The sequence below is a fragment of the Aythya ferina genome, assembly GCF_964211825.1.
Source record: "Aythya ferina genome assembly, chromosome: 26".
Taxonomy (NCBI): Eukaryota; Metazoa; Chordata; class Aves; order Anseriformes; family Anatidae; genus Aythya; species Aythya ferina.
Genome location: NC_140324.1, coordinates 5,097,565 through 5,122,218, shown reverse-complemented (window position 1 = coordinate 5,122,218; position 24,654 = coordinate 5,097,565). Strand labels below are relative to the sequence as shown.

General features: G+C 59.8%; 4 protein-coding genes across 12 annotated transcripts; 2 read left to right on the top strand and 2 right to left on the bottom strand.

The window, feature by feature from the left end:
* Window positions 1-2,199: 2,199 nt before the first annotated feature.
* NR2C2AP (nuclear receptor 2C2 associated protein) lies at window positions 2,200-6,091 on the top strand. Of its 2 annotated transcripts, none has more exons than XM_084498946.1 (6): window positions 2,200-2,218; window positions 2,820-2,912; window positions 3,003-3,093; window positions 3,183-3,288; window positions 3,621-3,689; window positions 3,849-6,091. In XM_084498946.1, exons 2-6 carry the CDS (start codon window positions 2,872-2,874, stop codon window positions 3,962-3,964), a joined length of 423 nt encoding a protein of 140 aa, XP_084355072.1. In that variant the 5' UTR covers window positions 2,200-2,218; window positions 2,820-2,871; the 3' UTR covers window positions 3,965-6,091. The 2 variants fall into 2 exon arrangements, with proteins under 2 accessions (XP_084355072.1, XP_084355071.1); XM_084498945.1 differs by having other exon boundaries at window positions 2,202-2,218; window positions 2,748-2,912.
* Window positions 4,739-10,133, bottom strand: RFXANK (regulatory factor X associated ankyrin containing protein; the record flags this gene model as incomplete). 6 transcript variants are annotated; one of them, XM_084498938.1, is made up of 10 exons in its annotated part: window positions 9,915-10,133; window positions 9,164-9,386; window positions 8,844-8,921; window positions 8,048-8,128; window positions 7,717-7,782; window positions 7,444-7,544; window positions 6,357-6,482; window positions 5,808-5,874; window positions 5,490-5,570; window positions 4,739-5,124 (listed from the first exon to the last, which is right to left on the bottom strand). In XM_084498938.1, exons 2-10 carry the CDS (start codon window positions 9,369-9,371, stop codon window positions 5,066-5,068), a joined length of 867 nt encoding a protein of 288 aa, XP_084355064.1. In that variant the 5' UTR covers window positions 9,372-9,386; window positions 9,915-10,133. The 6 variants fall into 6 exon arrangements, with proteins under 6 accessions (XP_084355064.1, XP_084355063.1, XP_084355062.1 ...); XM_084498937.1 differs by having other exon boundaries at window positions 5,757-5,874; window positions 9,915-10,053; XM_084498936.1 differs by having other exon boundaries at window positions 4,739-5,116; window positions 5,486-5,570; window positions 9,915-10,053.
* Window positions 10,067-17,686, top strand: BORCS8 (BLOC-1 related complex subunit 8). 3 transcript variants are annotated; one of them, XM_084498947.1, is made up of 5 exons: window positions 10,067-10,185; window positions 11,396-11,508; window positions 15,581-15,645; window positions 16,045-16,152; window positions 17,144-17,686. In XM_084498947.1, exons 1-5 carry the CDS (start codon window positions 10,149-10,151, stop codon window positions 17,184-17,186), a joined length of 366 nt encoding a protein of 121 aa, XP_084355073.1. In that variant the 5' UTR covers window positions 10,067-10,148; the 3' UTR covers window positions 17,187-17,686. The 3 variants fall into 3 exon arrangements, with proteins under 3 accessions (XP_084355073.1, XP_084355075.1, XP_084355074.1); XM_084498949.1 differs by having other exon boundaries at window positions 10,120-10,175; XM_084498948.1 differs by lacking the exon at window positions 10,067-10,185 and adding an exon at window positions 10,615-10,742.
* TMEM221 (transmembrane protein 221) lies at window positions 17,345-23,289 on the bottom strand. The gene is made up of 3 exons (XM_084498944.1): window positions 22,825-23,289; window positions 19,490-19,575; window positions 17,345-19,186 (listed from the first exon to the last, which is right to left on the bottom strand). Exons 1-3 carry the CDS (start codon window positions 23,136-23,138, stop codon window positions 18,675-18,677), a joined length of 912 nt encoding a protein of 303 aa, XP_084355070.1. The 5' UTR covers window positions 23,139-23,289; the 3' UTR covers window positions 17,345-18,674.
* Between the last annotated feature and the right edge of the window lie 1,365 nt (window positions 23,290-24,654).

Here is a 24,654-nt window from a genome sequence, read left to right as displayed (position 1 = left end):
TGGGAGGAGGCGTGGGCCGCGGTGGCAGAAATAGCAGACCTGTCCCCCACCGTGCGATTAGCCGAGTGACAATTAAGGCTCCCGTGTTCCTGACCCAATTTCTCAGGCAAAACTCGGGGAGGGAGGAGGAGGAAGGTGCAGCATGCGTCACGCACGCACGCGTGTGCCTGCACGCGCCGTCGTCGCATGCACGCCCGTGCAAGGGCACGCAGGTGCGCGTGTCCTCGGTGACACCCCTGTGCACGTGCACACGTGTTCCAGTGTGCACACGCGTGTGCACAGCCCTCACGAGGGCCAAGCCAGGAGGACGAAGCCCCCCCCAGGCCCCGCGTGCCAGCGCAGAGCCGTGCTGCAGGGGGGAGGCGAAGGCTTTGCAGCACTCGCCCGGTTTTATTTTTTGCTTTTGCCTGAGCTCAGAGGCAGCCTCAGCGCGGTCGCCGTGACTCATGCTGGCAGACAAACACCCGGGGAGGCTCGGGAGGGCTGCAGACCGCCGCTGTGCCGTTGGCTTTTTGTCACCTCCCCCAGTCAAGTGGCAGTGGGGGCTGGCAGGGGACGCGGGACACCGCGGGGCTGGGGCTGGCAGCCTCGCCGAGCACCCACAAAGAGCCGGGGCCGTGGGCAAGCGCAGCAGCACCATATGCTTGTGAAGGATCATTTTAAGCAGCTGGCGTGAGCGTGTGCGTGTGAGCGGGGCTGTTTCTCCCTGCACAGCTGCTGCAGGCTCCCCACTGCTCCCTCGGAGGCTCGGGGTGCGCAGCGCGACCCCACACAGCGGCCAGGACCCCGCCAGCACGGCCAGGGGGCTGCAGGGGGGCTGCTTTGGGTGAGCAGGGGTGCTCCAATGTAGGGACGCACCTGGGCAGGTGTGATGGAGCGTGGAGGGGTGCTGGAGAACACAGGGGGGCTGGAGAACACAGGGGGGCTGGAGAACAGAGGGGCTGGAACATTTGGGGACGCTGGAGCACGTGGGGATGCTGGAATATTTATGGATGCTGGGACATTTAGGGATTCCGGAACATTTAGGGATGCTAGGGCACATGGGGATGCTGGAGAACACAGGGGTGCTGGAACATTTATGGGTTCTGGAGCACGTAGGGGTGCTGGAGAACACGGGTTCTGGAACATTGGGGGATGCTGGAACGTTTATGGGTGCTGGAATGTTTATGGGTGCTGGAATATTTAGGGATGCTGGGGCACACAGGGATGCTGGAGAACATGGGGTGCTAGAATATTTCTGGATACTGGAACACGTGGGGATGCTGGGGCACATTGGGATGCCAGAGCACACGGGGATGCTGGAACCTTGGTGGATGCTGAACATTGAGGGATGCTGGAACATTTAAGGATGCTGGAGCACATGGGGATGTTGCAGCACGTGGGGATGCTGGAACATTGAGGGATGCTGGAACATTTAGGGATGCTGAACACTGAGGGATGCTGGCACATTTTGGGATGCTGGCACACACAACCGGGGGCGTGAGGACCAGCTCCGCCGTGGGGCTGCTCCTGTGCGGCGATGCCGGGGCGCGCAGGGGTGCCCGTGGTGCCAAGGTTCCCGCACCCCCCCGGCACCCGGCTGCCACCCCCCCCCAAAAATAAACCCCCGCAGCGCCTCCGGGGCGCTCCCCTCAGCCGCGCTCCGCCAGTGCCACCTACAGAGCTGGCCCAGGAGGGCACCCGGCCGGGGACACCCCCGGAGCCCACCCCCGGAGCCCAAACCCCGAGCAGGAGCCGGGGGGGTGATACTGGAGGTGGGGGGCACGAAGCCTTCGCAGGAGCAGCCCCTCGGGGGGTTCTGGGGGGGGGTGCACGCCCCCCACACACACCCCGGGGTGCTCAATGCGCGGGGCTCCTGCCCACTTTGCGCACCCCCTGGGGGGGGGGGGGGGACACGGCGCAAAGCCCCCCCAAACCCTGAAGCGTGGGGTCCCCACCGAAGCCCTCAATGGGGGGGGCTTGACCCCCCCTTGGGGGTGCAGCGCCAGCCCCCGGGGTGCCGCTATGGGGCCCCCCCGGCGGTGCTGTAGGGTCCCCCCCGCTTCTCCCCTGTCCCCCCCCAGTGTCCCCCACCGGTGCATTGGGGGTGCCCCCCCCCAAAAAAAGCCGCTCCCCGGTTGGCGAAGGGGGGGGGCGGAGCGCGGGGGGGGGCGGGGGGAGGCGGGTCCGGCCCCACGGAAGCGGCTGCGCCGTTTCCTGCACGGGGGGGGGGCACGAGGTGAGTACGGGGCTGGGGGCGCAGGGGGGGTGCATGGGGTAAATGTGGGGCTGGGGGGCACGGGGGGGGCACGGGGTGTGCGCAGGGATGGGCGCGGGGGGGGGCACGGGGTGAGTGTGGGGCTGGGGGGCATGGGGGAGGCACGGGAGGGGGGCGCAGGGGGATGCTCGGGGGGGTCACCATTGCTACTGGGTGCCCCCTTGGCTGTCCGGGGGTCCCCAGTGTTGTCTGGGGGTCCCTAATGCTCTCTGGGGGTCCCCAGTACTGGCCAGGGGTCCCCAAAGGTGCCATAGGGTGGGTCCCCAATGCTGATCGGGGTTCCCATTTCTACTGGGGGTCCCCAATGCTGCTCGGGGGTCCCCAGTACTGCTTAGGGGTCCCCAAAGGTGCCATAGGGTCCCCAATGCTGCTCAGAGTTCCTATTTCTACTGGGGGTCCCCAAAGGTGCCATAGACTCCCCAATGTGCTCGGGGTTCCCATTTCTCCTGGGGCTTCCCAGTGCTGTTTAGGGGTCCCAAGTAACTCCAAGTTGCCCCCACTGCTGCTTGGGACGTCCCATCGGGTGCCACAGCCCTGCCCAGGTGCCCCCAATTTTCTCCAGGTGCCCCCTATACCCTGCAGCCATTCCCGATCCCGTCTCCCCGCACGCAGCGATGCCCGCGGAGCCCCTGATCTGCGCCGACACGGCCACGAGGTGAGTCCCGGTCCCCAGGGGGGACGGGGTGGGGGACTGGGCCACGCTGTCCCCATCACATCCCCGGGATGGTGACACCCATCCCCGCAGGGTGAGCTCCGTGCTGAACCGGGACGTGAAGCAGTTCGGGAAGAAGCACATGTTCGACGCCAACGAGGAGACGTGCTGGAACTCGGACCAGGTACTGGGGTGAGGGTGGGAGCCGCGTCCCCGTTTAAAAACCCCGTTGTCCCCACCCTGACGGAGCCCCGGTGTCGTTCCTGCCTCCAGGGCGCGCGCCAGTGGGTCGCCCTGGATTTCCCGCGCACCGTCAAGGTCTCGCAGCTCCACATCCAGTTCCAGGGGGGATTCTCCAGCCGGCTGTGCACGCTGGAAGGTGAGGAGCTGCTCCTGGGGCGCCTCTGGTTCCCTTTATCCACGCCTGGATCCCGCAGAGCTTTGTTATAGGGCCTAAAGCCGTTTGTTAGCTGTTCCTAAAACTCCAGAGGGGCTTGGGGCCGTGGGTTGGAGCACAATTGGGGTGCAGAGTGAGGACCCGGGGTTCTCCAGGACACTTTGGGAACCTCGCCCATCATTTGGCAAACCCGCTGCTCCCAGCCCCGCAGCAGAGCCGTGCAGGGAGGATTTTTGGGGCGGCTGAGCCCACGGCAGTCATTTAGGGCTCCCCCAGCACCTCCCCGCGGCTGCCTTCACCCTCACACCCCACAGGCTGCAGAACGGGCGAAGAACTGGTGAAAATATCCGAGCTGTACCCCGAGGACGTTAACGCCATGCAGATATCCTTTTTGCCACTCGAGGTCTTTAGGGTACGATCCTACAGGTGCCCGGTGGCACTTTGCTGCTGCTAAAACAGGTTTACCCCCACGTGGGGGTGTCCCCCTACCTGTTTTTTTTTTGTGTTTTTGTTTTTCTTTTTTCCTTTACGGGCCTTGCACAGATTCGAGGTGGAGGAGACGGCTCTGGATAAGCTGAAGATCACCTTTGAGAACAGCACGGATTTCTTTGGGCGCATCGTGGTGTACCACCTCAGGGTGCTGGGGGAGAGGCTGTAGGGCAGCGGCGTTGGGGGGCTGCTCTCCCAGCACCCTCATTTCCACCCCCCTGCCCTGGGGGCTCTGCTGCACCCCAAAGTGGAGAGGGGACCCTCAACCCCCCCGGGATGGCCTTGCAGGAGGGATGTTTGTGCAGGGATCCACGGGCTGGACTTGCAAACCACCTTTGGTGCCTTTTTTGGGGGGAATGCAGCCCGTGCAGCCGGCTGAATAAACGGTGGTGGTGGCCCCCAGCTCCTTCCCGGCTGCTTTTTGGGTCAGAGACACCCCAGGACTGAGCCCTGTGGGGTTTGCCCTGCCCCAGCCCTGGTTTTGGTTCTGCTGCCGTGATCTTGGTGGCTGGTTTGGGCAGGGGGAGAGGAGGAGAAGCTGCTCCCTCCCCGTGCTGGGGGCTCTGGTTGTCCCCCTGCTTTGGTAACCACCCCTGAGCTGCTCGGAGCAGCAATTTGCAGGCTCACAGGGCGCAGGCTCAGCTGCTGGCGGGGCCGTGCTGTGCTCCTGGCTGGCAGGGTGAGATTTCCTGCAGGATTTTCCTCCTGCCCATGGGTATTTGCCTGGCTGTGTGCAGGAAGAGCTTGGCAAGTTTACAGGTGCAAGAGGGAGCCACGCTCGTCAATGAGGCTGCTCTGGAGAGGAATATGGGGGCGCCAGGAGGGTGCCAGCCTCGAAGAGCTTGGTTGGCCCAGTTCCCTATTAGCTGGTGCTGGGATGGGGGGCTGGCTGCCGTGACAGACCATGGGGATGCAATTGAGGTAAGAGACAGGGCTCCACACGGCTGCTTTTAGGGTTTACTTCCAAAAAAAATGCAATACTTGAATGCACGCACGAAGCAGCCGAGCCCAGAAGGAGCAGAAATGCAGCTGCCCTGAGGAGTGAGTGTCCCTGGGTGCGAGGCACCGAGGCTGTGCCACCTTCCAGGAGTGGCCTAAATCCGCCGAGGCCAAGCGGTTGGTTCACAGCTTCCTCCACGTGCTCCTTGCTCGAAGCACTGTGCTGCTGCCCGTTTTGGGACCGCTGGGTCAGGCCACGTTGGTCCCAGAAGAGAGCCCTGCGTCGGCCAAGAGAAGCGCTGGTGCTGCAGCGGCGCAGCGTGAGCCACTGTCACTCCAACCCCTTGTTCTGGAATAGCTTGAGGATGTGATTTTCAATAACCTGTTGGACTAATGAGGGGAAGAGAAGGGAGAGAGATGAAATCCAGGGAAGCCAAGCCTGTAAGAACCTGTTTCTGCTGTGGGTAGGACCTGGGCACTCTTTGGCTCCTGTTTTCCAAGGGGAAGCTGGAAAATCCCTTTCTCCAGGGGCCCATCTCTCCTGTCCCAGTCCCGCTGCCAGCACAGCTCTAGTTTGGAGGGGGAGCAAGGGGAACAGGACCTAATTTGACTTCTCTGGCTCGGTTTCTCTGCATGGCAGAGCAGGGAGCTGTGGTGGAAGGTCAAAGAAAGCCCTGAGCTGGGCTGGGAGCTGCCTGTAGGGTCGCTGCGGAGGGAAGTCAGGGCTCCCTGCCACATGTGGAAGGGACACTTGCCTTTCTTGTGCCCCAGGGCCACGGCCAGATCCATCGGGGTGTAGCCAGAATCTGCTTCTGTCGTCAGGTCGGCACCACGAGCTGCAAGCAGGCAGTGGCAGTCAGGGCGCAGCGTGCCCCTGCTGACACGGCGTCCCCTCTGGGGCCGGTGCAGGGTGAGGAGACCCCCAAAAAGCGCCCCTCCTGGCTGGGCAGTGCCCCGTGACACCCCCAGGCTGCTCAGGCTTTCCCCCCAGGCACGTCAGGCTCCGTCCCCAAGGCGGTTACCAACAAGCCACAACTCGAGGCCGAGGATTAAGCGCGGATCTTCCCCGTTACCTAGTAGGGCCTCGACACACTTGACGTGATTGCCGCGCACGGCGTAGAGCAGAGGAGTGCCGCCGTTCTGCAGGGAAAGGGAAGGGGCTGTGTCATTGCTGGCCTCGCACGGGGCTGTGCTCACACAGCTCCTGCTCCTCCCAGAGAGGTCGATCCCTGACCCGCTGGGCTCCCCTTTCTACCCTCTCCCAGCTCCAGGCTGAGTGTTGTCTTGCAGAGCGGCTCTGCGCGGGTTTTATTCTCTGTATGCAATAAAATAACTGTAATCCGAAAGGCAACCTTAATTTCTGAGTGCAGTTTCCTTGTGGCTGGTAACATCACCACTGTGAGCAAGCGAGGAAACCATTTAAAATTATTATCTAGATTAATTTCTCGAAACAACTGCATGAGCAAGTAAACGAGCGTCGCGAGCCTGGGAAGCAGCCGGGAGAAGCGCGCTGCTGCTGACTCGGCCCGGAACGAGGTGAACTCGCTGCTGCTTTTAAAAATGAGCTTTGCAGAGCCTCGTCTGGGGCCTGGTGTCGCTCGCCGCGCCACGGCAGCACTCACCCAGTCGTAGATGTTGATGTCTGCGTTCCTCTCCAGCAGCATGATGACGATGTCGGTGTAGCCGCCCATGCTGGCCAGGGACAGGGCGCTCTCCCGCTCCTTCGCCAGCGCGTGGGGGTCAGCACCCTGGGGAGACAGCACAGACGTTAACCCCGCTGGGTGAAGGAGCCCTGCTGAGAGGCAGGGAGCTTGGCACAGCCTTGCTGAATGCCCTGGGCTGGCTGATTGTGGAGCCAGGTCCTCAGCCTCGTGGGGAAGAGTGCGCTCCCCCAGTCCCCATGACCTCTCCTTCCCAAAGTCCTTACCAGGCATGTTCTAATCAACAAAAGTCTCAGGTGAGGACTTAAAAGCCCTTCTCCAGTGTCAGTAAGTTAAGCCTCATGGCTTCTGTTACTCAGTTCTTTCCCCCATCACCAGTAACAGCATTACTGGCCCTGTCTAGAGGCACCTGGACAGTATCTGTTCTCTCTTTTGTTAGTCCTCTACCTAAAAACCCGCCCTGTCCTCTGAGCTCTGCGAGCCGTGGACCTCTCCTGGATTTCACTATCTCCTTTAGCAACGCATCCCCTCGTTTATTTGGGGTTCTGTTTGTCTTTCTGGTAACAAACTGCAGCTAAAGGAGCCAGCATTGGGCCAGGGTTTGTGTAACACGAGGACAAGAGCTTCGGGGAGCACACAAGGACCTGGTCCCTGCTCACCCCCACGCAGCCCCTGGCTGCAGGCCCAGCACTTGAGGACGATGCAGGGATGAGTTCATTAACTGCAATGATACCTCAGCGAGCGCATTTACGGGCAGATTACGGGGCCCAAGTGATAAGTCTGATCTCAAATTACCAATAAGCAGATATTTAATTACAAACAGTTATTGCTAGCTGTGAGATAAGGCTCTTCATGCTCCTGACTTAGCCCGCAGGCTGACGGGGAGCATCCAGCAGTGTCTGAGCCATTAGCTCTACAAATGTGGCCTGTTTGGGGCCGGGGGAAAGGCTGGCTGAGGCACCAGGACAGTTCTAGACATTTTGGCAGGCACTGGGGCTGGAGTTGGGAAGTCTCTTGTGAACAAGGCACTGCACAAATGTGGCCTTACCCATTCCAGCAGGTGACGGACCGTTTCGATCTCTCCAAAGGCTGCAGCCCAGATCAGCGGCGTGAAACCTCTCTCGTCACGTTTATTTACCAAGTTCTCCCCTGCACAAAACCCAGACATCTTAAATAGGAAGGTCAAAACCCCCTTCTGCTTCCCATCACCCCCCTGTAAAGCCAGCAAAGGCTGTAAAACTAAGCCAAGGGTTTATCAAAGGGTGCTCTGTGAGCTGGCAGGACTCTGCATGAGCTGGGATGAGATCCCACAGGCACGTACCTTTCCGAAGGTGCTCCTTCAGCTGGCTGAGCTCACCTTGGGCAGCTAGCTGGTGAATGGACAGCGCTAGGGGAGAGAGAATGCAACCATCAGGACAAAAATCAGCTCAGCGCCCATCATCTGCAAGGGGGAGCCCTGCAGGTGATACCCAGACAGCCCCAAGTGAACCCCCAAAAACCCCAGTGGGTAATTAACAGCTTTCTGCAGGCGCTGAGAACAAAGGGACAGCAGCAGATGGAGGGAGGCTCCAGTCCCACTGTCCTGCTGCTCCCTCTGCATCCCCACGTCTGCAGTGTGAGGTGCAGAGCATGATGTGCCCAGCTGTACTCACTGTCCAGCGTGGCTGGGAGGGCCGAGACCTCGTTGCCGCGCTGCCTGTTCGTCAGCGTGTTCGAGTGCTTCAGGGGGAAGCCTGTTCCAGAGAGAGGAGAGAGTCAGGGAACGTTTCCTCCGTGTACAGGGAGGAACCAGGCTGACCAGAGGCCGAGTGCCTCATGGAAACTCCTGTCAGCCTAACGCGACTTATCCGAAGCTATTCCCTCCTGTCAAAACTGAGCTCTGCACAGAAGGAATTATCCCCTTGCAAGGGAAGAGCCTGGGGATCGAGGTTTGACCAGCGTGCGGGGACCAACAGCTGAGCAGGGAAGATAAAACAGCCCAAACAGCTGCCCAAGGAGGGGCACGGTCCATCTGGGCCACCACGGGAGACAGGGATCTTGCACTAATGGCATAATTGCACACGATATACTGCAGAGGACAGCCTGGGGATGCACTCAAGTTCATCCTCGTATTTCCTACGCATGAAGAGCTCCACTTGGAAACCTGGGTGTATTTCCAACAAGCGACTGGTAGTTTAATTAGGAAAGCGCAGAGAAAGACTTTACAAACTCCAGTTCCTCTGCATGGAGCTGCAGCGACCTCTCACTGCCAACACAAGTCATCAGCAAGGCTTAGATCTGGACTTAGTCTTGCTGCATCATGGAAGGGACTAAGAGTGGTAAAGGACTTTTTTCCAGCTGCATTTGTGGGATGAGAGATCCCTTTGCAGGCAGATGACCTCTCCCATGCCCGTTTCCCTCTGGGGCTGCGCACCAGGATCTGTGAGCACCAGGCTCTGCAATACTCACTGTCAAGGGCTGAGAGCTCAGTGCTCCTCTGCCTGTCCATCGAGGCAGTTGAGGGCTTCAGAAGGGCGTCTGCTCCACCTGCAGAACAAGGATAATTGTTGGGGACCTTGGTGTCACTTCCTGGGGAGCAGGCTGGGCTCTGTGTGGCACAGCGAGACCTGGCTGGCTCGACAAACACCTCACAGCCACCCCTACTGCTGCAGGGGGGTGCAGGAAAGCTGCTTTCACCAGGCTCTTTCCCTGTCTGAATCCCCCTGGGGGGTTTGGTTCTGGGTATGCCCTGTCTCAGCTGTCACCCCCCTGCCACCCCCAGCACTCACCATCCACAGAGCTGGAGCACAACGTGTCCCTGTCCGGCTGCAGGAGCCCCGTGGGGACACCTCCATCCTCTGTGTCCTCGGTCCCAGTCAGCTCCCCCATGGCTGCTGCTCCTTCAGCTCCACTCTCACCCTCTTCTGGCAGCTCCTGGGCGTCCTCGTCACTCAGGGGAGCCTCCATGAGACGGGCGGCTGCTTCTTCACCTTCCATGGGGGAACTGCGACACTAAAGCGTTAAAAAAAGGGAAAAGCTTCCTCAGGGGAACTGCCCCACCACCGTGTTAAGGGGAATAAACCTTTTATGGGTGAACTGCCCCATAATTGTGTCAAAAAGGGGACAAAACCTTCCATGGGGGAACCACCCCAACACAATATCAAGGTGGGGGAGCAGCAGGGAGGTCTCCCAGGACACAGAGGGCCATTGTGGGGTGCAGGCCGCCCCGTCCCCACACGCAGCCATCGCTCCCCTTAATTTCGGGCCCCTTTTTGCCCCCACCACCCAGGGGCCACCCCCCTACCCCCTGCCACCCCCTGGCCGCCCCCACAGGCCTGGCCTCACCCCCAGCCCCCGGCCCCGCGAGGAACCCTTTCGGATCCCCCTTCCTCGAGCCCCGAGGGTCCCGGGGGGGGTCCCGGGGGGGGTCCCGGTGCTGTCCCCACACGGTGACACCAGGAGAGGAGCGGTGGGGGGGGGGGGGCCGAGCCCTGCGCCCACCCGAGCCCTCCAAGCCCTGAGGAGGAAGGCGGCGGTTACCTGCTGGGCGCCGCGCTCCGGGGCTCCGCCAACGGCTGTGAGTGGTCAAATTTTTTGGGGAAAGACCCCGAGTTTGTTTTCTTTTTTGGGGGGATCCCCGATTTGAGGGGGGAACCCTTTTTTTTGTTTTTTTTTTTAGGGGGGAGCGAAGCGGAACGCTTGTGCCCGGGGGCTCGGTGCCCGGCCGGGGCGGGGAGCGGAGGCACCGGCGGAAGAGGAAGTGGCGGGGCCGGCATGGAGGAGCCCGAGATGCAGCTGAAGGTGAAGAAAGGTCGGAGCGGCCCCGGCAGCGCTGGTGGAGGGGGGGAGGTACCCGCTATCGCCCAGTCGCGACAGGCTGGCTTGCGATAGGGAGCCGCGGCGCCCGCGCGTGTCGCGATATGGCCCCGCAGCGGCCGCGCGTGTCGCGATAGGGCCCCGTAGCGACAGCATCTGTCGCGATAAGGCCCTGCGGGGCGGGAGAGAGGAGGGAGGAGCAGCCCGCGCCCCGTTTCGCTGTTTTGTTGGTCGTCACGGGGTCGTGACGGGGCAGGGCGGGGCGTGTCGCGACAGGGCAGGGCGGGCAACGCAGGGGCTGGCGAGGGGTCGCGGTCGCCTTCAGAAGGCCGGCGGGGCAGAGTCTCGTACAGAAGAAAAGCCCTGAGCCGAGGGGGACGGGGCCGGTAAAACAGCCAGCGAGGCAGAGGAGTCGGCATAAATAAAATATAAAATAAAATATAAAATAAAATGAAATGAAATAAAATGTTCAAAGTGAGGTAATCTCCCGTGAGGAGCGAGCTGTCAGCCTGTGGAGGTGGCACCCAAAAAGGGGTTTCTACATGAGCGCAGGTGGGACGGGGTCAGGGGGGGATTTGGGGGGCTGGGGGCAGCACCGGCCTTTCCCGAGCCCCCCCCAGCTTTTTTGGGGGAGCTTTTGGGGTGCTGGGTGGGTGTGTGGAGGGGGAAGGAGAAGGACCCCAAAGTGGAGGCGGCTGAGGTGCAGGAGAGCTCAAGGGTTGGGGCCGGGCTGAGACTCGGAGCCCCCAGCCCTTGAGGTGGCCAAGCCAGCAGCCCCCTGCTGCCCCCCGCTGCCTCGTGGCCACCTCAAATTGCTCAAAACTTGTGGCCCAGTCCTCAAAACCAGGACAAACCCCTGCTGGCACTGAGCTGCTGGGGCTGGCGATGTCCCAGGGCGATCTGTGTCCACCCGGTGCTCCTTGCTGTGGATGCGAGCTGCCTGTCGTGGTGTTGCCTTCGCACCCTTGTTGACAGGCTGGCGATCCGAAATATTTGGGTTTTTGCTCTGATCTCTTTTCCTTTCCCCTGGCATGGCATCACCTTGTCCCAGAGCAACCCCTGTAGGGCGCTGAGCAGCTGGGGTGTGGGAGGCTGCAGCGGGTGCTCCCTGAGCCCCCCCAGTTCCCCCAAGGGAGCCCCTCGAACCCCACCTTCCTCCCCCCTGCTCCCTGCTTTCAGTAATTCTGCCGCTTCTCTCGTTGCAGTTACGGACAAGTTCACGGAGAGCATGTACGTCCTGGCCAACGAGCCCTCCGTGGCGCTCTACCGCCTCCAGGAGCACGTCAGGAGATCGCTTCCAGAGCTCGCTCAGCACAAGGTGAGTCGGGCTTCGTTTCGGCCTCCGGACCTGAGGCACAGCCAAACTCGGGCTCTTTTCCTGAGCTGGAACATCATCGCTATCTTGGGACGATGGGGAAGGAGGAAGGGAATCAGCCCTGGGGGCACAAGTGTTGTCTGAGAAGGGTTGAGGTGCTGTGGGACCCCGCTCAGCCTGAACTGGAGGGGCTGAGGAGGATTTGCACGTTCATCTGCAGCCCCCAGGTGAAACTTTCCAGGCCAACCTCATCCCCAAGCTCCCAGCACCGGAGACAAAGTGCGGAGACAAAGAAAAATGAGCAGCCTGTCTTGTACGGGGAGGGGGGAGGAGGCAGACGTTAAATCTTATTACCCCTGGCTACACTGCAAGATTTTTATTTCCGACATAAAATAAGGAGGAGGGCAGGAGGAGGGAAGGGGGAGTGGGAAGAAACAAGTGCGAGGAGCCCACACGAGGCAAGGCAGGATAATGAATCGCATCTCACAGCTGTGTTCCTGCTTCCCTCCAGAGCACGGAGCAGAGACACTTTAATGCCAGCCTTGTTGTCCTTCTCCCTCTTCTGCCAGTCATGATTCATTAGGAGTGATGTCTCATGAATAGATTACTGCTTCATGTCTATGCTAATGCACTGTCAGGCCCCATTTTTCACCTTTGCTTTACAGCCCTAGTTTCCAAATTAACCTGGATTGTGACACTTTATTATTCAATTATTTATTAGCATTTTCTATACGTGCCTGCGTGCGGCCCTAGGTACGCAGAGATGTATGTGCACCTATAGCACACGCCGATGCGATTGCATCACGGGCTTCTAATATTATTCCTGCGCTGTCGCTTGCTCTCATTTAATCAAGTTTCGGGGAAGGTGGCCGGAACAAAAGGAAATTGAGCAAATTGTATGACGAGCCATGCAGAGGGAAGAGATCAGTTTCCATCACGGCACGGTTTGTCACGGGGACGGGGGCGAGGGGCCACGCAGCAGCACAAATGGAAGCGACAGCCGAGAGGCCGTGCCGGAGAAGAACTCAGAGAGTTCTTTTTAGCCCAAAGTGCTGCTGTTTTCCACCTTCTTCATGTGCCAGGAGCAAATAGCAGGACGCTGTGTGGCCCCGTGTGACTGCAGCCAACACGTTAGGATCCTTTGGCTTTTGCTGCCTTCATTTTCAGCCTCCCAGCATCTCCTGCCCTGGGTGCTGGCTCCTGCAGTGACGGTGCAGGTCAGGGCAAAGCTGCTGAGCACTTTTTTTGCCTCCTGCCTTTGTGTTTACTCGTGCATCCACGTGGCGAGGGCCGGAAGAAAATGCTAAGAAGGGTAAGGAGGTGATTTGGTCACCGGGACGCAGAGCTGCTGGTGGTGACACCTCCTCCAGCCTCACCGCTCCCACATTCATTTTTCAAAGGCTGCAGCGTCGTGGGTGGGAGCTTGCTGTCCTCCCTGCTGGCAGCCAGCGCCCTGCCTGCGCTGCCAGGCTGCTGGTATGGGCCTTGTGGTCAGATCCCCTCTTTTTTTTGATCCCTCTCTCATTTTATCCCAGGTCCAGGCGCTGCAGTTTGCAGCAAACAGGCTGTGCCTGCCAAACCCCTCAGCCCAGGCGGCCAAACCCTTGCAGAAAGGGACGTGCTCGGTGCCCTGACGGGGCTGTTGGCACAGAGGAGTGTTCAATTTGGTGGGGGGGGGATATTTTGGGGCCGTCGGCTCTGCGGCAAGGCACTGGAACAGGAGGGTGTCAGCGGGGCTGTGCGCCGTGAAGGCGCTGTCAGGTTTTATCTACCTCAGAGCAAAGGCATTAGAGCAGGGTGGTTTTCATTCCTCGGAACGGAAAAGAAGAAAGAGGAACGGTCTGCCCGGATCCGTTCTCGTGTAATTTATTCCCCAGGTGTAAGTAATGGATGGAGGGAGCGGGATTTATTGGTGCTTTCCAGCTCTCCTTCAGCCTTGCGGCAACTCCGTCGCCGGCTGGCAGAGTTCTCCTGAAACCCAGCCTTTATTTAAAACTCCCAGGGGATTAAACCTAGGAAAAACCGGGAGGGAGGGAGCTGGGAGAAAAAAAAAGTTTAGGCGAGGAGAAGGTCACCTCCACGCCTTTCCAACAAGCAACTTTCTTTGATTTGATTAGAAATAATCTTAATGCCTCCCTCACCATCTGAAAGTCTCCAGGCAGATTTAGCACCTCGCTGATAAGAGGGAGAGCGATGCGAGGCCCTCGCTGCCTCCACGTGCCGGGGCTGAGCTGCTAAGCCCTGCTCCACGCCAAGCAGCCTGTCTGGATTTCCCCTGGTCTTTGGAGAACATAGATCTCCTCGTTAATTTGCTGCCAAGCAGCAGGGATCTGTCATTAAGTGCTGTTGTATGTTAATAGCTGGCTTTAGCTCTTAAACTGCATCCGAGGGCACAGCCTGGGAATTTCAAGAAAGGACATGAAGGAAAGATTAAGAAGCCGGGAGCTCGAGGGAGAGGCTTTTTGTTCCCAATTAAGGGCATCACATTCCCGGGAAGTGGTGGGGGTGCTGGGAACGGGCGTCAGTGGCTCTGGTACTGGGAAATGATTAAAATCTGCTGGTGCTCAGAAGTGGCAGGAGCACGGAAAAGCGGCTGTTGGAGCAGACTGCATCGTCCCCACTTGCTCATAGGAGCTCTGCAGCCGCCGTCTCTGCCTTTCCAGTGTTGCCCCTGTGCCCTCGCCCTGTGCTGGGCTTTGCAGGCTGACGGTCAGCGCTTCAAATTGTCCAGAAAAGGTGGAAGAAATGGTGCTGGGGATTTGTTCCCTGGGGTCTCCTGCCCTTCGCGGGGCAGAGCCTTTCACGAGGGCAACCAGAGCGCTGCTCTGCTGACACAAGCGGCTGAGCCAGCGGGATGTCAGGCTCTAAACGGTTGTTAAAGATCGTCTGGCACCTCTCGGAGTGAACAGGCTGAGGAGCTGCAGGAGATATCCGTGTCTTCTGCAGCTGCCTCTGCTCTCAAACCCTGCTCTCAGCCACAGATACGGTCGTGCAAAACGTGAGCGGACTGCGGAGCAAGCGCGGTCTCTGCAGGACGGCTTCTGGGGTTGTGAGTCCCGGGCTGACGTACCCTCTCCTGCGGAGAACTGCCTAGAGCACTGCATGTGGAGGCTTGTTTCTTTTGTGCTTTAGAGCTCTGTGGTCAAGCGTCCCGATGTAGGACAGGCTTTGAACAGCAGAAGTGATTTTGGACGCGCTCCAAGCTCCTACCCGACCTCCTTCAGTCACAAAAAGGGGCCCTTGGATTTCCTCTGCCTTGTAACTAGACCCAGCAGAATAGACTTGAGAATTAGCTCCCATGAGAACATATTTTCAAGAGTGCCCGAGCTACTTAAGGACTTTGGAAATAGTTATCTATTGAGCTACACCTCTGAATCGAGCTGCACTTTCATTGTAATTTGTGTATTCGCTTGGTTTTCCCTTTCCTTGGAGCTCCAGCATGCAGTTACGTGCCACGCCAGAGCTGCGTGTAGTCCCTGGACTCGTGTGGAGTTCCTGGGGCTTCTTCCAAGCTCATAAAAAGAAGGGCACGGTGCTGAGTGCTGCTTGGGATCGGATAGCAGAGTTTCAGACAGCAGAACAGGGGGGCTTGTGGCTGTGAAAACGGTTCTGAGTCGCAGGTCTGATGAAAGGAGAGCTTTCGGTGCTGCAGAATAAACAATTTTATCTGGGGAGGGAGCTGGGTTAGCTCAGAGCCTGGACCAGGCCCACCAGGAGGTCTGATTTCGCTGGCACTTCCAGCCAGTCCTGTGCGCTCGGGCAGCTGCTGGCTGCTCGCAGCCTGCCTCACCGTGCCTCTTCGCTGCCTCGCAGGCACATCCAAAAACAAGGGGAATTTGGCCGGAGCATCTGAAAGGTTGGCCCGAACCAGTAGCTCTTCCAGAAATCCACACAATAAACGTCTCTTTTACATGCTGGGGCTCGGCACCCGGAGCCGGGCATCGCAGGCTGTCGGGCAGGAGCTGGGATCCAAGCTCAGCTTCTGGTGAAAAGCAGCCAAAGCCCTCGGTAGGGCAGGGCTGGCAGAGCTCACCCCGTGCGTGCCCAACGCTGCCTGCTCTTTCTTCTCTTGCAGTCCGACATGCAGAGCTGGGAGGAGCAAAGCCAAGGAGCCATCTACACGGTGGAGTACGCCTGCAGGTAGGTGCAGACCTCTCCGAAAAAGAGGGGCTGGGCTCAGCAGCACGGCTTTGGGGCTGGAAACGAAGCAGCCTGCGCTTCGCTGGCACCTTCCTGGTGTGAGCCGGGAAGGAGCGGTTGGGGTGGGAGGCTCAGAGTGCAGGCAGAGCTCTCCGAACCTCGGGGGCTACGCTTTGATGAGGTGCCCGCTCGTCCCCACTCGTGTGTGCATCACAGAGCTGCCAGATCTCCTGCAGGAGATCCACCCACAGCCGATTTAGTGGCTGAAGCTGCAGAGCGCTGCCTAAAGCTGAGGTTTCTTCCTCCCAGTCCTCTCTGCCAAAGCAGGGGGCTCTAAAACCACGACACAGGGGGAAATATTAACCAGCCCTCCTCCCTCCACCCCTTCTCTGCTTGCAGTGCCATAAAGAACATGACGGACAGCAGCGTGTACTTCAAGAGCATCGACAGCCTGCTCAAGCACGCCATCGCCATGAAGGATCAGCTGAACGCTGCTCAGGGCCGCAGGTAGCGAGGGGCTTGGCACCGACCTGCCCGTGTATCTGGGCACCCGTTCTGGCTCCCAGAGGCTCTGGAGATGTAAAACAGCCCAGTACAAACACGCCAAGCGGTTATCTCAGTAATGTGATTCCAGGCTGTTATTTATAAGAGCGTGCTGCTTGCCTTCCAGTGATTTTTTTCTGGCTTTGTTTGCCATGAGAAGCAAATAATCTTGTTTACAAAAGGGTAACTGGAAAATAATTTATTTCCTTATTTAAAAAGGGATGTTTGGTTCCGTAATACATTAAATATTTGTTGTGTTAAAGGCATTTGGAGTGATGCTACTGAGATGGAGTAGGTGAGAGGCTGCCTTTGGTACCCTGTCATCCATGTGGCTTTTTTTGAGGAGAGTCCCTTAGAGATTAGTGGCGCTGACAGATGTGGCAGAAAGATTATGCATTTTTGTGTGCCTGCAGCTGAACTACAGCTACGAAAACATCTTCCAGCAGATTGTCTGAGCCCAGTGTATTTGTCTCTCCTGAGAACTGTGTTGGTGTTGGAGTCTGACTGCTTAGGAGTGAGAAGACTCCCAAATGCCCCTGCCCACCACGGACAGTTCTAAATGCCCGTCCCTGATAAAACCACCCCAGCAGACAAAGCACCTCTGTCTCTGCAAAACCACTCCACTTTAGACGTTTCTGGTACAGGGTCTGTGTTTTCCCAGTTGCCCGTGCAGCAGGGTCACACCGTGCAGCCCTAACAGAGCATTTTTAGAGTAGTTTCTTGTTTGTTTGGTTTTGTGGTGGTGTGGCTGTGACGATTGCTGTCTTGACACCCATGGGGGCTGCTGTGTGCTGCTCCGTAGCCTGCACAGCACGCTGAAAGGTGTGCTTGTCTTAGCAGCTCTCCCTCTCCGAGCAGTGAGGCTTTATTTTAGGGCTCCCCTGGTTCTTCACATTCCCATGGCTGCTGACGTCCTGCCTGCCTGCTGGACATGACTGTCTCTTTCTTTTTACAGCACCGCTGGCCCACAAGCCAAGAATCCTCCAGCTAGTTCCTGATTTCGGACAAGACTGGCTGTCCTCTGCCTTCTTCTCCAGCCCAGCTCCGTGCTCACCGACCACGTGGAGGAATAAGAACCCTTCCGCTCAGTCTGTGAAGCTGCCCACAGGTCGGCCTGCCTCGCTGTTCCCAGTAACGAGGTGCTGCACCTGAGCAGGCAAAAAAAACTCCTGGGGTCAGGACTGCCTTTGTGGGGCAGCCTCTTTCCCCACTGTTCTGCAAAAAGGGAAACGGGGTGGTTCTGCGTTTGTCCTTTCCAGTTCTTTCTGATGGCAGACTGCTACGAGGCGTTTTTCTCTCTACCTCTTGGCCACAGAAGTATCTCAGCAAAAACTAGGTCTTGCTTTCAGTATTTCGTAGGTGGCTGTGGAAAGACTTAATGTAGGCACACTTCAGCTTTGTTCGGGAGGCATTCTGCAGGGAGAGTTTCTCATGTGTGTGCCAGGAAGTGCTGAATTTGGTCTTAGTGAGAACAATAATAAAAAGGCAAAACAAATAAGTTCTGTCTCAAACCTTCCCCTCTTGCTCGCTCAGGCTGGGGGGTCTTGGAGCCTGCTGGCTCTGCTCGTTTCACAGGGCACGGAGCAAAACAAAGACACGCAGAGTTGGAGCCTTTCAAGTGAAAAAGAAACTGTCCTGCTCTTCAAACAAAATTGGACTTTCTTCATCCCTTGTCGAGCACTGTTAATCTCTCTTGGAGCCAGCAGTTGTGTTCTGCTGAAGAATTTCCCAGAGATGCGGGGATCAAAGCAGTGCCAGGCTCAGTTTCCAAAGAAATGCTCTGCGTGGTGCTCAGGGCGCCAGGTGCCTTTCAGGACAGTAACACGGAAGGTGAGAGGATCTGTTTGGATCAGTGGCTTCCTTTCACTCCCTGAAATACTCTGCTGACTGCTGGCTGATGAAGATTTGGGGAAGAACCCAGCCTGCTGCTGCTCTGGGCCTGTGCAGGGCCAGAGCTGTGGGCAGCGAGCTGTGTCGAGGTGCTGGTGCCCAAGCAGGAGGCCTCTCTGCCACCTCAAACCCTCTCTGCAACCTTCAGATTCCTCTGGCTCCATCTCACTTGTTGCTCCTCCATCGCCTCGCCTGGTTTCTTAAACCTGGCTGCAGGGAAGCCCTCGGGTTGGCGGCGTGAGCTCTTGGTGTCGTGCCGGCTCCTGGGGATAGACGAGGGAGGAGGAAAATGGGAGGGGGAATGGAGAGAGGTAGAGGCAGCCAAAGAAAGCTGGGATCTGCTGGGGGAGGAGGGCAGGTCTGCTCGTGGACTAGCTCCTCTTGCTCTTCACGCGTCTTTGAGGGACTGGGAGCTGTCTTCTGGTGTCTGCAGGAGGGCAGAGGGTGGAAAATCAGCCACCCCCGGGTCTGAGGAGGCTCCTTGCCACAGGGGTCGAGACGGGACCTACGTTAAGCTCTAAACAGAGATGCAAACCCTGGCCCTGGCGCCTGCAGCCTCCGCGTGATGAGACGGGGCGAAGAAGCCCCTCTTCCACTCACACCAGCGTCGAGTCCTTGCCCGAGGCCCCAGGTTTGCGCGCCAGCACGTTCCTCATCTCACGGGTGACGCCGTTCCAGGGCTTGCCCTGTGCCTGCAGCAGGGCCGACTCCGCCGACAGCGTCCTGTGCGTGCGGGGCAGGTTGTAGCTCTCCTGCTCGGAGCGAGCCCCGGGGCTACCCGACGAGGTGAGGTTGCTGCTGCCCGGGGATCCCAGCTGGGATTTGCGCTCCAGGAAAGGGGGGAAGGAAAACTCCCGGTGGATTTCGGGCCGGGGCCGGGCCACGTTCTTGTTGTTGAGGTCGCTGGTGGGAGGGTCGCTGTGCTGGGCAGAGTCGTTCTCATACAGGGTGGGAGAGACCTCGGGGTGGCTGCGGCGGGAGAGCTGGGAAGCGCGCACCAGGGCGTGCGTCACCGTGACCAGCAGGACGATGATGCCGGAGGAGAGGATGCAGGCGCTGGCGATCCCGGCCTCGAGTTCGAAGAGCAGCAGCATGTAGATGGCAAGAGCTGGAAGGCAAGAGTGCAGCAAAGCGTAACGAACCGCGAGGACTCGAGGGATGCATCTGAGCTGTGAAAGGTCAGGGCAGAAGCGCCCCGGAAGGGCTGGTCACTGGGAACGGAGAGATCTCACTCCGGGAATGAGCTGGCCGTGACGTTTGCAAAGCAAACCCGATGCTGGCGTGGAAACTCAGCAGCTCACGAGCACTCAGCGACCGGCACTGAAGGCACGGGCTGGGCTGAAGCTGCATGAGCCCTGCTGGGACAATTTTCCCCCACTCTGTGCTGTGCTGGTGGGAAACGAGCACTTGCCTGTTAGGTAGACCGAGACCCCACAGCAGAACAAGCCGATGGCGGCGTGGCGAACTGTCCGGCTGTCCAGAAGGAACCAGTCTGCCCTGCAAAAACAGGAGAGAAAAACGCTTTGCTGGTCTCAGCACAGGAAAAAGCACCGATGCCAAGGCCCCTGCTGAGAAACTGAAACGCTGGTTTTGCATAGAGAAGAGGTTCAGGGGCAGGTCGTGAGCCCGAGGAGCTCTGCGGAATTGGGGTTTCCCCCAGGCCGCCAGGCTGCGTCGTTCCCGCTCTGGAACAGAAGGTGGTGAGATGAGGTGAATTTTCAAACTTTCCCTGTCTGGTTCTAGCTGTGCTTCGGAAACCAGGTGGGACAGATTCACATGGCTCAGGGCTTTTTGCAGGTGATTTGTCCTTGTTCAGCAAACCCCGAAGAGCAAGCAGGGCACAGAAGTGAGGCAGCGAGCCCGTTTCCCCCTGAAAGAAACGAGAGAAAAGCAAAGTGCCGCTGCATTGAATGAAGCAAGGCCAGGTTTCTCTCTTCAACCTTGGGATTGGCTTGCTTTGCTCAGCTCAGATTGCAAGCCTTTTGTCCGGAGGGGGCTCGGTATTTGAATTGTGCCTAAAACACATGAAAAGACCAGCTCCTTTCCAGCAGGGCTTTTGTTCCGTGCGCAGCACCGACCCCTGCGCCTGCTGCGCTGCGGCCGAGGCCACGCGCTCTCCGTGGGCACAGTCTCGGGGCCAGCCCCAGCCCACCAGCAGCTCGTCCTGCTGCTCGAGCATCTCCAGAGCCAGCTGGCAGTGCCAAACCTTGTTCCTGCCTTGCTGGGCCCTGGAAGTCACCAGAGGGCTCTTCTGCTACTGAGGAGGATGAGGGCACGGTGCAGCATGGCTAGGGCGCAGGCTGGAGGCGACGCAGAGCCTCAGACCCCAAAATGCTCCGAGAGATGTGGCAGGACCACGATGCAGGACAGCCACAAAGAGCCCCCCGAACCATCTGGCTGTGCCGAGGGTGCACAGGGCACCGCTGCTCCTGCCAACACCTCCAAAACTCCCAGGAGCTGGTCAGAAACCTGCCCTGGCATGGAAGCACCGGCTCACCGGGCAGCAGCACGACGGTCCTGGCAGGCTCAGCCCTCGTGATGCTCCTCCACCGCCCCGTGGGACGAACAAAGCAGCCAAGGGACGCCGTGCCCTGTCCCCATCTCCCCCCCAGGAGTGTCCCAACCCTGTCCCCTCCTCCTGGCCTTGCTGTCCCCACCGAGCGTTGCCCGTCGCAGCCAGGAGCCGTTAATAGAGCCTGGACCCGCTCCTCGCTGCCCGGCGGGGAAGAGCAGCCGCTTTGTTTTATTAATTACCTGAGTCGGGGGGGGGGGGTTGGATTAGCGGGGAGGAGAAGGACTTTGTTTGGAGCTGGCTCGGGCCATTGAGCGCGGCGCTGAGAAGCGGAGCGGTAATTCAGTGTGACAGCCCCAACGTGGGAAAGGGCCCCGGGACGTGAGCAGGTCCCCTAATGAAACCGGCGTCCAGAGGGGCAGGGGCAGCTCGGCCACAAGGGGATGGCACCAAACGGTGTCCGGCATCGTGGGGGAGAGGGGCTGCGTCCCTCCACTGCCTCCTGCCCCAGGCTGCGGGCACAGCTTGCAAACAACCACCCCAATGTCCCAAGAACCGTCCCTTTTCTTCCCAAACTTGAGCACAACCCTCAGCTTGCAGCTGGGGAAACTGAGGCGCGGCCAGCCCAAGCCATCTGCTCGATGCCAGGCAGGGGGGTGCAGATCCAAGGCTCCTGCCCTGCCCTTTGCAGGCTCCAACCTGCCCGAGCCTCGCGCGGCCAGCAGCAGAGCCAAAAGCAGCCCTCACTTTGCAGGAAAGAGAGCACAGAAGCACCATTTAAAGCCAAATTGTTTGGGGACAGCTCTCCTGCTCGGGGAGACGCACCAGCAGGCTCCATGGCCGTGCGTGAGGGTTGCTCTGACCTGAAGCCCTTGACCAAGCCGCTGCCCCCTGAAGTGCGGGCTGTCCCGCGGCCAGCACGCTCCCTCCCTGTGCTGTGAGCTGGCATTTGGCTGCCTGATTAGTGCCTGTCCTGCCTCGTGTTCAGGGCTCCCCCAAAAAAAAACGGCGCCGCTTCCACAAAGAGCATTTTCCAGCCCCAAATCCACGCCGAACCTCGGACAAATTCACAGCGCATGGGGAATTTTCTGCTCGGAGTTTTCCAGCAGGAGCTGAGCTCTCACGGAGAGCGAGGTTTTCTCCAGGAGCTCTGTTTTGCAGAAATATTTTGCTCTCCCTCGCTAATGAGGACACGTCAGCGTCGCTTGCAAGGCGCCGAGCGGAGATGTTGCTCACTTGCTGGGGCCGTCATGCGCGGCGTAAGGCTCACAAGTTGTGTCTGGTCAGGGGCAGAGCTGTTGAGCCTAAATTCTGCTGTCCTCTAGCAGAATTTTGGTTTGCCCAAGCCAGAGCAGTCCCAAAATGATCCTGCAGAGACCATCGCATGAGGGACCCCCACGCACAGACCAGTTTCCAGCCAGACACATTTAACTGCTGTCATTTGTGAGCTGATTTCTTCTCTGCACCCAGAGCAGAGCTGGTGCCAGGCTGGACCCTTTGGGGGCCACCACCAAAACCCAGCTCGTGCCTGAGGAAGGAGGAATTGCTTTGGAGAGAGTTTTATGAGTGTAAACCCGCTGGTAATGATTAAGTCAACACGTGTCTTCTGGTTAATGAACCTGGGCCTATGGTCGTTTGGGTGCTGTGCCAGCAGTGCCCCAAAGAGCCCAGCTCTGCCTCTGCACAGGCACAAATTTGGGGTGGCTGCTGGGCACCCCCTGTGCCCCCCCGAGTACAGACCCCAGCACGAGGGCTGGGCTCACACCAGGGAAAATAAATCAGGTGCCCCGGCGCAGCCAGGTGGATGGGTGGCTGCAAACTTGCCCCTTGACAATAATACAGGCACTCAGCACAGCTCCATGCTGAATTTGAGGGCCGTATTTCCATCCCCCGGGCTTATCAGCCAGAGACAACCCCACTTCCCGGGCTGGCACGGCATCGATGGAAGAACTTTGTGATGTTGAAGTGCTCAGCGTGTGCCAGCAGCGCTGACTGCTCCCCAAAACCACCACGGTCAAAGTCCTCTCAGCCACTCCCCACCCCCCAGGGACATTCAATAATTGGGGATCCAAAACCCCTCCGAGCCTCCCCAGCACCCCCAGGACTCCAGACCACCCGGCTGCCCCCCAAAATCCCCCCGACGCCCAAATCCCCGGCTCCCATCCCCAATCCCTGGTGCCCGTCCCCAGTCCCCGGTGCCCATCCCCAACCCCGGTACCCCCCCCTGCTCTCACCGCTCGGTCCCGGACTGCCCCCGGCACAGCTCGGTGCTGAAGTAGCCGTGGAGGAGGCAGAGCAGGAGGCAGCTCACGTTGAGCACCAGGCAGAGCGCGGCCAGCACGGCCGACACCGGCAGAAGCGCGGCGGCCGCCGCCTCCGGTAGCGCCCCTCGACCGGGACCGGGACCGAGACCGGGACCGGGACCGGGTCCCGTCCTCCCCGCCGGCAGCTGGAAGATGAGGCTGGAAGCCAGCAGGGCCATGGCAGCGGACAGCGTGCCGAAGAGCAGGAGAACCGTCAGGGCACGCTGCGGGTAGGAGGAGGGCATGGTGGCACCGGCACCGGCAACCGGGGCGCACCGGGAGCGCACCGGGAACCGGGGGACACCCGGAACCGGAGGGCACCGGGACGGCAGAGCCGCTCCGTGCCCGGGGGAGCTCCGTGCACCCCCGGTACTCCCGCAGCCACACCGGCACCGAGCCCCGGGACAGAGCTGCGGCCCCTCCAGGCGTGCGCCCTCCCTCCGTGCGCCGCTGCCCGGCCGGGGCGGGTCGGGGCGGGCCGGTCCTGCCCCCCCAAGGCCGGCCCCTCGCCAAGGGGGGTGCACAGCCGGGCCGCCCCCCATCGGCCGGGACCCCCGGCTCCGCCCGCATCCACCCCCGGAGCTCTCCAAGGGGGCAGGAAAAGGGAGGGGGCTCCGGGGATAGATGGACGGGAGGGTGCTGGGGGGGACACCCCACCGGCACCCCTCTGCTCCCCCCCGCAGCCCCCTCGCTTCTCCCATTCCCACACCCCTGGGAAAATCCTGGGGGGAAGGGGATGCTGCCAGGGCCTGATCCTGCCCCCCCCAAGAGGTGCTTCGGGCCTCCACCTGCAGGGGAGGCCTCCTCGCCAGGGAGGGGGCACCCCAAATACATTACTGCGAGGCTGAGAAAGGGCCGGCGAAGCGCTGCCCTGCCGTCAGCACAAGTTTCCCGTGCCTTATAAATATCCTGGGAAGCAGAAGCACATCGTCCCCTGGGAACGGCTGGGAATTGCCCTCTGCTGTGCTCTCCCTCGGGGGGCTCGCACTGAGCGCCCCCACAGCCCCGTTTTGCGTGCCCCCTGCCAGGAAGGTTACCCGTTATTTTGGGAAAATTCACTCTGCGGGTCCCTCCTTATCCTGGGAAGACGCTGTGCTTCGGGAAGCCCTGCCTCAGTTTCCCCACTCGAGCCCTCAGCCCTCCAAGCACCGATTTCCCGCATGTATGGGACAAGGGGGACATCGGGGTCGTGCCTTTCCGTGAATGTCCCAGGCACCCTGCCAGGGCCAGGCGGATGGGGACAGGGACCAGGTATGACCCAGGCTCCTCCAGCCTGGTGGCCTGGCTGTGGGATCTGGGCAGGCGACCTTTCCGTCACGGCTGCTCGTCTCGCGTGGGTGGTTCCCGCTGGCACCCTCTGCTCCAGCCAGAGCCGCACGGGACACGGGGCTATTTTGGACGCGGGTGTTGTTGGCCTTGGCAGGCAGCACGGCTTTGGCTCCCTGCTCATTTCCAGCCCCGCTCACATTTTTGGCTGTGCAGGATGTTGGTCCCCAGCCCCGTGTCGCTGGCGCTCGGCCCAGGGTCCCCAAACCAGTGCACGGTGCCGGTGTCTCCGTCCCCTCGCAGTGGCCGGGAGAGCAACGGGGCTCAGCTGCATCCCATGGGCTGCTCGGTTTGGGGTTCAGCCTGGGGCACCCAGCAGCTCAGGCTCCCCAAAACCCCAAGACTTTGGGGCAGGAAGGGCCTCAAGAGGGAGCTCAAAGCTTTCGAACCTCCAGCCTGGAGCCTGCAGGGAGCAGCCAGGCAGAGCCTGGGCCC